This window comes from Cavia porcellus, unplaced genomic scaffold (assembly GCF_034190915.1).
Source record: "Cavia porcellus strain 051 isolate PalLab524CR breed Dunkin Hartley unplaced genomic scaffold, mCavPor4.1 scaffold_1, whole genome shotgun sequence".
Classification (NCBI taxonomy): Eukaryota; Metazoa; Chordata; class Mammalia; order Rodentia; family Caviidae; genus Cavia; species Cavia porcellus.
In genome coordinates this window covers 178010689-178023101 of record NW_026947484.1, presented here as the reverse complement: position 1 = coordinate 178023101, position 12413 = coordinate 178010689, and the positions used below count along the sequence as shown (strand labels likewise).

Below are 12413 nucleotides of genomic sequence, written 5' to 3'. Positions count from 1 at the left end.
CCAGGGTGAGCCTTTTAGTTATGTCAGTCACCATAAGGAGCCCAGGATGCTGGTGATAGTTCTGCCTTTGGACTCTTAACTTGTAGGGCTTTTCAGTCCCATTCTCCGACTCTGTCTTCCACTTCCACTCAGTTCCTAAACCTTCCTCTGCGCCCTCTGAAGAGCACAGCTGGTGAAAGGCAGATCTGCCTATTGCCTGCCTCCTTTCTTTTTATTCCCTTTCACTGTGCTCCAAATGAAACCCAACCTTCCAGTTTTCTGGAATATTTTCTAAATTAGAAAGTGATTCTGCAAGCATAAGTGATTCTGGCATCCTGGAATTTGGATAGTTCTGGAAGTGGAGGGATTGGCTCCTCACTCTTCAGTGGCATTTCCAGGTCACACTTCCGCACTCCATACAGCCTTGGAGTTTTGAAGCACCTGCCACTAACTAAATCCTCATTGTACTCTTGCAGCATTTTCCCAGTCTGAGACACCACCTCGTTCCTTGCCCATCCTTCTGTCTCCTGGCATCTCAACTCCTTTTTCTTTTCTCTCTTGTCTTCCCAACTTTCTCCGACCCTCACTCGCATGGTCAGGACAGCAGCTGCACCCTCTCCTACAATTCTTTGACTTCGCAAGAAGCTGTAATCCATCAGCCCCATTGCTTCTCCACTGTCCTCAGCCTCACATGCCTTTTCTTCCCTTTATATCTATCTCAGAGTCCGTGGGCCATCAGCGTGGGTCACCTCCTCCCAGGGTGAATGCCTGCTTCTCAACCTGTTTGCCAGCAGAACCTTTAAACCGGCTGCAGTAACTACCACTTCCTCCACGCCTGTGCTCGTGTGGTCAGTGGTATCTTGGGAGAAAACACAGCCCTGCCTTCTGTCAACTTTACATCTCTTTTGTATCTCATTAACACTCTCTTAGGGAATTATTTCACACCATCTTCTCTCTTCTCAAACTGCTGACATGTACTGCACAGCCTTACCGATGGAGACTGTATTTCCCACTGGTAAGACTGAAACCAGAAAAGACCCTTCTTTCTCACATATCCACCCCTGAGCACCCTGTCCTGGCCTCTGTACTCCTGCGTTCCCTGCTTTCTGACTCTTGTCTTCCTCGCAGGCTGCAGTCTGCATCCAGCTATCAGCAAGTCTTACCGAATCTACTTTGAGAAGATAGGTCCAAATCCATCCTCTTCTCATCACATCCAGCACAACTCAAGCCACATCATCTCTTACTTCATCTTTAACAATCTCCCACCTACACTTCTCCAGTTGCCCAAGATCATAAGAAAGTTGGTCCCTTTAAATTACTTTCTTTCTTATGTCTCCTGAAAGGCAAAGTCTTTACAGTGACTTTAAGGCTTTCCAGTCTGGCTTCTCTTCTCACTCCTACTTTCTCTGCCCTATGTGATCTCTTTGACCATCTCTTATCACTCTTTATCTTCTCTGCTCTTATCACTCTGCCCACTTTATGATATTCAAATTCCTACAGTCCTGCCACAGGGCTTTGCACTTGCTAACTCTTTTGCCTGGAATGCTCTTCCTCTACACATGGCATTGGCTCACTGCCTCATCCCTTCGGGACTCTTGTCAAACAGGTAACTTATCAGTAAGGTTTTCCCACTTACTACTTACTGTCATTCTGTAGCAATATGCCTTCTGGCACGTTGTGATTTCTTTCTTGTGTGTCTACTTGTTAGCATGTAAATTCTATGAGGACACACAGTTTTGACAATTTTATTCACATCTAAATCCCTAGTGTCTAGAACAGAACACATACAATAATTATCGAGTAAAAATTTAGTAGCACATTCTGGCCTATTTAATAGCACATTCTAGCCCGTTTTATTATTTTTAACCTGCTACAAACTTAACTTGTGCTGGAGAATGAATCTAGCACACACAAAAGTCACATGCACCTAATTTTCAACTAGGTCTAATTTTTAAAAGTTTAATCAATACTTCATTAATATGGGATACAGTACAGTAACTATGAGTTTGTAGTTGCCTTTTAAAGTATCAACCCATAATAATAGTGGCCTACTAAGTGTAATAAGTTTTCTAACGCTCATTGTTTCTTTGTTTGGAATTTGGTTTTACAGAATAGATTTAAATGCAACTTTTAAAAACAGGTGCATAACAAACAGCACTATAAAACTCTTGTTAATAAATAAATGAAGTGCTATCTTCTCTGTCAGGTATACAAATATGCATACAGCATGTTTCCTGCCTATAAGATATTCACAATATTCAAATGTATTGCTGTGCTTTCTCATAATTGGTGAAATAAAGTAAAAAAAAACCACATGAGGTGGGGTAGGGAGAACATGGTGGATAGATAACAACAGCTACAGAGGCTTTCTGAGATAGCCAGCTTAAATTCCAGGAATGGTGCGATGTGAGGAGTCCTAAGCAGGGGGAGATATTCCCTGCTGACCCAGGAACGAACTAAGCTGAGAGAAACCAACTGGAAATGCAATCCCAGTGCTACAACTGGAACTTGCACCTCTGGAAATCGTGGCTTGAATTTCCTGCCACCACTGCTGCATCTGAATTGGCACAGCAAGGATAGAGACATGAAAGCTCTGAGAACGGGAATTGTCAAACTGAATTGAGACCAGAACTGGCAGGGAGCCCTGCATCGACCTGTGGTGAGTGAGAGGAATGGGGACCCTTCCATAGACTAGGAGGCTCCAACAGAGGACAGGGACCGGGCAGACTAGCCAGAATAGGACGTTGCAATGACTTCCATTACATATTCCCCTCTTAAGCAGGATTGGTGGGGAGCGCCTGACCTGGGTGACAATGCGGACTAAGATCCAGTAGGCTAGCCCAAACCAGGTCCCTGCATCTGGTGGTGCACCCAGCAGTGAAGTCTTTAGTAAGTTGACCTGGAGGGGCAGGCCCAGCATAGACTGCCCAGGTCTATGTTTCCCTAGTACACTGCAGTGGGCGGGAACACCTAGCTGGCGTGATTCAAACAAACTGCAACCGACAAAGAAAGAAACTGGGCCTTTTATATACACCTGTATGGAAGGAACAAAAAATATGGGAAGAGGAGGCAACAAGAAAGGGTCCTTGGTCCCCAATCCTGAGAACACTGACCCAGGAAAGGTAAATGCAAAGGAGAGTGAGGACAGAAAACATGCAATATCAGACATGGCACCAATAGACATAAAGTGATATCTCCATAGCCTCTAGATGAGTTCAAAAGTGAAGTATTTAACCAAATAAAGCAAGATATAAGTAGAATAGTTAAAGAAATGATAAGCACCTCCCAAGAAAAAACAGATGGTGGAATGGAAGAACAGAAAAAAAGGGGAGAATTGTATGATGGAGAAAATAAGAGAAAACATAGAATACATGAAGCAGGTTCAAAGAGATTACCAGGAAACTAAAAACTCTATTGAAAGCTGGCATAACAGCTTGAAAGAAACTAAGGATAGATTATCTGAACTGGAGTACAGACTTGTAATGTGGGAGTATGAAAGGAAAACTTCTTAAAAATAACAAGGAAACAAGCAACAATAATACAAAGGCTAGAAGATGATAAGAGGATCTATAACTTAAGAATTAAGAACATAAAAGAAGAGGTAGGGACACAAACAAATGAACTACAAAAGCTACTTGCAGAAATAATCCAGGGCAATTTTCCTAATTTAGCAAAAGGTAAAGATACTCAGATGTATAAAGCATACAGGACCCCAGCCACCTACAACCCAAACAGAGCTACACCCAGGCATATAATAATCAAAATACCAGAAATCCAATATAAGAACAGAATATTAAAAGCCATCAGAGACAAGAAACAGATCACTTGCAAGGGAACACCCATCAGAATTACAGCAGACTTCTCACCACAAACCATCAAATCACGAAGAGCATGGGGCGAAATAATTCAAGCTTTGAAAGACAGTAACTTCCAGCCAAGATTGATATATCCTGCAAAACTGTCCCTAGAAATTAATAGAGAAACAAGGTGCTTCCAGGATAAAGAGGAACTAGGGGAACTTGCAACCACCAACTCAACTCTATAGAGAATACTGCAGGACATTCTAAAAGAGAAAAATAACAAGATTCCAGAAACAGTGGCAGAGAGGCCACAATGAGTGGAGCAGAAAGTGAAATGAAGAAGACAAACTGACAACTAATGACAGAAAAATAGCTCAACAGAAATGAGGCAGAGAAGTTGGATATAGTTTCTAATATAGATGGCCTAGATACACTAACTTAAGGGAAAAAAAGAGAATTGCAGGCAGAGTGGATCAAGAGATAGGGTCCACCAAGAGACTCTTTATAGGAAATATAATTAGCCTGAAGAAGGTTATATAGACCAAAATCAAACATGAGAAAATGGAACTCGATGTGTTAGGGAGCCAGAGAGTAATAGGGGTGACTAGACCAGTATATATGGATAGGTTGAACAGACAGGCTTTAATAAATGAAGAAATATAACTAGAAATCCAGCCCAGGAGTGAGAAAGTTCAGAAATACTTAGGTAAATAGCAGGTTGCTCCCCCCAATACAAAACCATGAGTGTTGGGGAGACCCAAAAATATACAGTTCATTCTGGGGGAGGAATAGGTCTCAAAAAAAAAAAAAACAGTAGAAGCTATAGCTAATAGTGCATCAGGAATTAAAACCCCTATTACTCACACCACTCTGCTTGGTTGGAGCTTGTTTTGTCCTAGTTTGTATATAAGCACTGGATCTGAAGGGCACAGACGGCTGTCCACAGCATAGGGGACATCTTTAATTCCCTATTAACTCAATCAGGATCCATGTATGACTTATACTGTTATATCATGACTGATCTTAGTTAAATATGACTTGTTTGATTGCTACTTATTATTGACAGATTTTATTCAAAACCTGTAAGGTTGATGGTAACAAGTTGAGGAGTACAGACAACTATACTGAAAATGACAATGATTCACTATAATATCCATTCTGATTCGAGTACTACCTGTTTTTGTAGCTCTACACTATCTATAAAGTTGTATTTCTGTTAATTCTGTTATGTACTGATATGCTCAATTATACTTTAATGTGATGATATAGCCTATTCTGTTGATGATAACAAGAAACAGCACAGTGACCAGGATAGAACTGCTTATATAGCAGATTTATATGTCTTTTTAGTTTTATATGTCTTTAGGAAAAACCTTAGTTCTGTCCTGCTTTGTTATGTTTCTCCCTCTAACATAGAAAGTATAGAAATACATGTTAAGACTCAAGCTTAGGTAAAACCTATAAACAGTTTAGGAGCACTGATCTGATGACACATGATGAAATGAACAAAAATTTTTGAAAGAAAGAAAGTGGCACTGCAGCATTCAATCCTGATTCTGGAGTGTTATGATGTGAAATTCAGCAATATTATTAATCTTTGTTCAGAAAGATTTTAATCTAATATGCTGTGTTAGGTCTCAACATAAATGAAGATATGGATAAACACATACATGTCTAAGTGTATAGGATTGATAGCCATAATACTTAGTTTTTGTCGGATAGTTGAACAGAACTGTTTGCAGTCTCTCTGGCTGAAATCCCATTTATATGTTCCACTTGTGTACCTTGAACAACTATTTATAGGGGGACAATATATATACATCAGCTAGTGATTTATTATTATTTCTTTTCTTTGAAAGTATGTACTGTTTCTGCCCATTTTCTATTTTGTCTTTCTTTAAATAAATAAAAAAAAACCCCACATGAGAATGAAAATACAAAAATGCAATCTACAATGTTTGAAATTTTTGTTAGACTCTAAATAATAAAGTAGGGATTCCCAAGCCCCCAATTATAACTGTTATGAGTTTCTGGCTCATGATTTTTAAAAATTGACATGTTAATACAGATTTACTTTTAATTTATTCCAGAAGTCCAAAATCAACAAATAATTCTAAATATTAGGCACAAGTTCAGATCATAAAAAAGTAGAGGGAAATAATCAAGAGTAGGAATTTCAGTTGTGAGAGATATACAGAGGCTATGATGACCTTTAAAACAGGAAATATAGCAAAGGATCACCAATGACATACCATTTTCCCCAGAGTAGTTTCAAATGCTTCAGAAAACTTTTTCAGCAGATCCATGTCATTACAGCGAGTGGCTTTGTACAACATTTCAAAGGACTTGAAACCGTGGTTTGCAAAACGTTTTACTGGAAAATGTTGGGCAGAATAGCTTCAGTCGATTAGCGTTTTCAAAACAATCTAACTTTTATAGAGTAATCAAAACCTAAAAGTTTAACTCTAACATGATTGGTGAAATCGTTCAAAAAACAAGAGACAACGCTTAAGCAAGGTTTCCAAGACATTGCTGGATCATAATAAGCTGTGGACCCAGAAGTACTTCAGAGTCACTTAGGGATGAGTCTGCTTTTAATATATTGTTCTTTACCTTCCAATCAGATGGAACAGTGAGTATTTGATGGAATAAGAGATCTTCTGATCCTGGCTAGATCAAAGTTGTTATACTTTATATAAATCTATACCATACATTTATACTGTGTGTGTATATATATACACACACATGTATACACATATATATATCCATATATACATATTAACACACATACATATATATGTTAAAACAACAGCTACAGCAAAACACCTAAATATTATGTACAGTTATATTCTTTGAAGGTATAGTGTCTGCAGAGACAAATTTCTTCTTTGATTAAAAACTTGCACTGCTAGATTTAATGAGCTGTTCCAAAATATTCATTGGCCAGCCTCCTAATGCCCATCCTCTTGTCTAAATTATGAAAGCAAGTAATGATGCTTCTATTTACTTCTCTAATTTGTAAAAAAATTAGCTCAAGTAAGCAGGCTTTGTTTTTTGAAAATATGACATTAGTATTTAAACTTTATGGCTGTGGAGCATAGATTCACTTTAGAGATTATTTACACTACACAAAGACATTGGGTTAAAAACATTGGCAAATATATTGCAGATTATGTTGTCATATAATTTAAAACATAATTAAAATCTAAAAAGAGTACAACTGATTTATTTTTTCTTTCACTTATGTTGGATATGAAGTTAAATTAAGTGATGCTCTGGACTATGAGACGTTAAGTTCATGTTTACAGGTCAAGAACTCAGTTATTTCAGGTAAATAACAAGAGAACAAAAATTGTTCTGTCTTCCCATTGCAACCCAATTTGTATTAAGACTTTAAATCGAAGGAAGAGCAAATTACTTCCCTGTACTTCACTAACTCAATTCCATGAATTCCCATTGTAAGGCAAGCTTTCTCTTAAACACTTAAGAATGCACAAGTACGTACCCAAACACATTCAGATACATTAAAGAGGCCCAGGATAAAATTAAAACTTACTAGCACAGTCTGGCCATTCAGTGGAATACGGTGGTTTCCAGATACCGTCTTCATAAGCACAGTAATATTTCTCCATAGACCCTTCTGTGAAGTCGTAGCCCTCCAGGCAACTTAACGTACAGTTAACTCCAATACTGTCTTGGGTACACATAAAGTTCCCATTTGTAGGTGTGAAGGGCACTTCACAGGGAGAACCTGTGTTAAAATAACACCCTATATTAGTCTGCAGTACTAGAAGTACACATTAAATGCCAGTATTGTAAGCTGAAATTTTAAAGAACTCCTGCCTATCACTGTTTCTAGGGAAACTTCCACGAGAAGTGCTTGGTGGGGAAGAGTGGCAGTGTCTGCATTTGGTTCCTACATGAGCGCACACCAAAAGTTGCGCCTTTGTGTAATTAAGAGTTCTGCATAGTTTATAAAAACTAAAAGGTTTTTATGATTTGGGGTTATTATTTTGGGATCCCTTTAACCAAAATGAAAACTGAATAACATTATACAGCAAGACAATGTCAGAATCTACCTCTTCAAGAATTCAAAATTAGATCCTTGGTAATATTTGGTAACTTTATAGAAAATATTAATGAAATGGTGATTATACATTACTTGTTAGAAAATACTTCCATCCATCACGATGTTAAAGAATGACAGTCAGAAGCCTAAATAAAATCTGTCATTACTGCATTCTAACTTTAAAAATTTAATGCTCATAGTCTCTTCTTTCACAAAATCTGGAATTGTAGTGGTCACATATATGAAATGTTGCTAGATTCTTGGAGTCTCCGGAAAATAGTACCTTTTATGATAATGTGGATGTTACATGTTCTGTTATTGCCGGAGGGATCTGTGGCTGTATACTTCACGATGGTCTCCCCCTGAGGAAAAAGGTCTCCTGGTGTATGACTTCTTGTGATGACCAAGACAGCTCCTAGAAAGGACACAATTTGGGAATTATATTGGCCTTCAGTCACTTTATGAGCTTTTAATTTGAAATCTTATTTTCTGTTTATGCAAATCAGCTGGACATTCCATTTATGTTGACTTGACTGATAGTAAAAAATGCAAGATTTAATATTTATACTATTATACAGAAATGGTATGCTCAGACCCCATTAAATCAAATCATTTCTGCTAAACTAATTGTTTTTGTTTGAATAAGTCAGTTGGAACATTACAAACTTAAGAAATCTATTTATTTTGCATTTTTGTTTCTATTTTCAGGATTTCAGGGAAACTTTAAAAGTGAACTTCAATTGTATTTGCTCATTTTTTTCTACTTTCCTATGTACAATTCTATAATTTATTTAGCTAATGTTTAATGTTTAAGGACTGAGGATGAATATATAAAGCTGGACTAGAAATATGAGGCAATGAATAATTTATACTTGCAGAACACTGCGAGCTTAGAGATCTATAAATCCACTAGAACACACTCAAGTACAAAATTTAGCAAAGTTTTAATAAATTAGTAGTCTATTGACTACTAATAAGGAGGAACCTCATTGGTGGGTAAGAGTAAATTGCTAAATGTTTAATTATACAAGCATTGGCACATTACCTTACACAACCATTTATGTAACTTTGACTGCTATTATTTGCTTATTTCTTTTATCCTTCAGAAAAACATTTTAACTATAAAAGATAACTGTATTACCACGCTGCTAACAAAAGCCTTGACTTCTCACCTGAGTTGTCTGAGAACTGAGGCTCATCCCAGCTGGCAGGATACTCCTTCTCTGAGACCTGGACTGGAGGTGGGGACCTGCACCGGTCTATGACAGGTGGCTCCACATCTAAACAACAGGACAGCAGACAAACAAGTCACAACTGAGCTGCAAAAATTATGTAAGAGAGAACTGAAACCTTGATTGTGCTGGCAGAGAACCTTGACCTTGAAAGAAACAATACAGGTCCTGTGGCTCCTTTGACAATATGGTACATCCAGCCCTGTCCTGACCTCAAAAGAAAGAGCTGGTTTTTGTGGTTATGCCCTCCATCTATTACAGAGGAAATGACCAGTTATTGAGGTTATTGTGAACTTAACTGTGTGGAAGCATCCTACATGTGATGGGCACTGAATTTGTAGGTTCTGTCCACTGTAGTTGATCTGACCCACCTGGAAGGGAAGACTCATCCCCACCCTTTCCTTGGATAAGCTGAGACAGTGGTCACTTTAGCAATCCATGACTGTTCTCTGGAGCCCGACAGGTCAAGATAAGGCTGTCAGTTAATGAAATAGAAGGTCTGCAGGGCAGAGATCTGAGTCGTATGATAGAATAAGCAAGACGCTAAGAGACAGCGTGATATTCTGGAAGGCTAGGAGGTCACATCCAAAGGTGGGAAACTGGAGTTCAGATTCCCAAGGCTGAGAAGTTCCAGTGAAGACAAGAGTAAGGTGTGGACCTAGAAGCAGGGAGATGGAAGTGGAATGAAAGGCACAGCAGAAGTTAAAGACTCATTAGTGTGCTGTTGAATGTTGAAATTCAGGTTGAAGGATGGACTTGAGATGGAATGGCTGAGCCAGGTTTCAAATGTGCCTTACTGAATGTGGTATAATTTTCAGATGTCAGTAAAAAACAACAAAGAGGATGTATAATGTACATATAGATTTTACACATTGGAAGTGTTCTTATCACATGATGACTTTGAACAAAGTACTATTATTCTAAATTTATAGGTCAGGAATCTAGACTAGACAAATTTAAGGAACTTTTCTGAGATCCTTAAGCTAGTAAACTATACTCATGAGCATTAAAATCCGGGGATTTCTATCTGTGAGGCTTGAAAACACACACTTTGTACCCTGAGGATATATGTATTTCTGTTTTAATCTAATCCAATCAAGATGTTCTCCATGCTTGTCATTTCATTCATGCAATAAACTAGCTTTACTGCTTTTCAGGCTTTTAAGCTCTACAGATCACTGTTAGAGCCTGTTTTGCTTATGTTAAGCTCTCCACTAAATAGCACAACATCTAGCTTAGAGACAATTGCTCAAAACAGGTTGTTGAAGAGAGAAACAAATGAGGAAATGCTCTTAATAGGTCATTGGGAACGCTGACTCAAGTCAATTTATATGTAGATTTACAAATCTGCAAGAATTTATTATTTTTCCAAAATAAATTACAAAGGGATATTCCAAGACTTTCTAAGCTTATGTGACTTTTGCTGACCATTTTTAAGTTGAATCACACGTACAGGTAAGCTTCAGTCAGTTACTGTCAAGTTGAAGGGGTTGAAGGTGTCAGCTAACACCCTGTCCCATGGGAGAGGGAAAGCCCACTTCCAAACAGGACTCCTTGGAATGCCGGGCAGAAGCATTTCTTCTTGCCTCCTACTCATCAGTAAGACACTAATAATCCAAAGGGAACAAAAACATCGTAGACTTGGCCATACTTTCTCTGTCTCCTGGTCTCTGATCTCTATGTACTCCTCTCCCTCTTCCTCCCCTTCTGCTCCCTTTTCCTCCTTCTTCTTTTTTTTCTCTCTTTCTCTTCCAAATTTGAAAATTCAGCAAATATCCAACTGGATGCTTGAGTACATATTATATATTTCACTTTGTTGACACTTCATATGAAAAACTAAAATTTGGCGAATCTTAAATCACATTTCCATGTTCTAAATCACAATGCCAGATAAAAGATCCAATATACTTTGCATCCTTCTGATAGAGTTCATGTTTACAATAATACTGACAAAGTAATTATAAAACTAAGCACTTCAAAATGAGTTAGATTTTTTTACTCAAATCTTTTATCTACTTTTGCCAAAATCTGTCATATATATGCCAAATTTAATACACATGTTATTTCAAGAAGTTACTTAACATTCTTAAATGAAAATGGATATAATGTATTTAATTTGAAGGTGCATACATTCAAAATAGACAAGTAATAAAATGTCATATTATTTGTATTTAGATAAAGTTTAATTTGCATTGGGCAATAGTTCAAGTAGCTTATATACTGTAAATAATTTAAAGCATATGACAACCTTACAAGCTAATTTATTGTTGATTTACTAGTCATATTTTTGGATGAAGGGCTTGAAGCACAGGTACATGGCTGATCACATTGTCTGTAAATACTGAAGATGGTTAACAAACCCAAGCAGTTTACCTACTCGAGACCACGACATATTCTAGTTGTCCACGTATTATATCTTGAGAGTAGGCACTGGGTATCTATTTAGTTACTGACATATAAAGACTGATTGGGAGATGCTACAAAAAACCATTTTCATCTTCTTTATACTCCATGACTGATCTATGGTAGTGGGTGTGAGGATGGAGAGAAAAAAAGACAGATTCCAGAGATATTTAGTGAGTGAAACCAGGAGAACCTGATAAACTTACAGAATTTTGAGAAAGACTGGAATGACTTCTAGGTTTTTGCTTGGTAGCTGACTGGTTAGTTATACAATTTCTTAAGCTAAGAAATATAGTAAGTTTCAGCTGAGTTTAAAATGATTTCAATATATTTCATATGGGAAAGCTCAGGAGGCCATTTTACATTTAGATTTACATTTTGGAAAAGAGGTGTGAGTTGCAGGTAGAACTCTGGGAGTTACCAGTCAACCACAAAGGAAAAAAATCAGACAAAGAAAGGGGCAAAGTTGAGGGCTGAAACCTTGGGGTGCAGCCAGAAATCAACACCTGAAAACTGATGTGAAAAAGAGAAGCCCTGGGAAGAGGAAGAGAATGATGGGTGAGAAAAATGGCGAAAATACGAAAGATTGATGCCAGAGAAACTAGGAAAAAAGGAAGTTTTGATTAAGAGAGTGTGTTTAAGGTAAAATCTGAGGGAAGAATATGTAAAATAAGGACTAAGAAGTGTGCAATTGGAACAATACCAGAGATCACTGGCCACCTTTCTGTGAGAAGCCATACTGGAGTGACTCTGGAATAGATGGCAGGTAAGAAGAGTAGGATAGAAAGCATCAAGAACTTTTCAAGAAGCTCTTTTGGAAAGAGATCAAAAGAATGCAGTGATAGCTAAAGGATAGGTAGGCTTCACAGGTGGAGAGATTTGAGCAGGGTTCAATGCCAGTAGGAACAATCAGCAGAAAGGAAATTGTTG

At 37.8% G+C, this 12413-nt stretch overlaps 1 protein-coding gene across 1 annotated transcript in view; it reads right to left on the bottom strand.

Annotated features, from left to right (window-relative positions):
* The window catches only part of Svep1 (sushi, von Willebrand factor type A, EGF and pentraxin domain containing 1), a 176936-nt gene that overhangs the window by 87046 nt on the left and 77477 nt on the right, over positions 1-12413 (bottom strand). The window contains exons 10-13 of the mRNA XM_063260974.1: positions 9021-9128; positions 8132-8263; positions 7336-7530; positions 6032-6153 (exon numbers count right to left, since the gene is read on the bottom strand). Of these exons, the coding sequence (XP_063117044.1) occupies positions 6032-6153; positions 7336-7530; positions 8132-8263; positions 9021-9128 (557 nt within the window). The remainder of the gene's footprint in view (positions 1-6031; positions 6154-7335; positions 7531-8131; positions 8264-9020; positions 9129-12413) is intronic.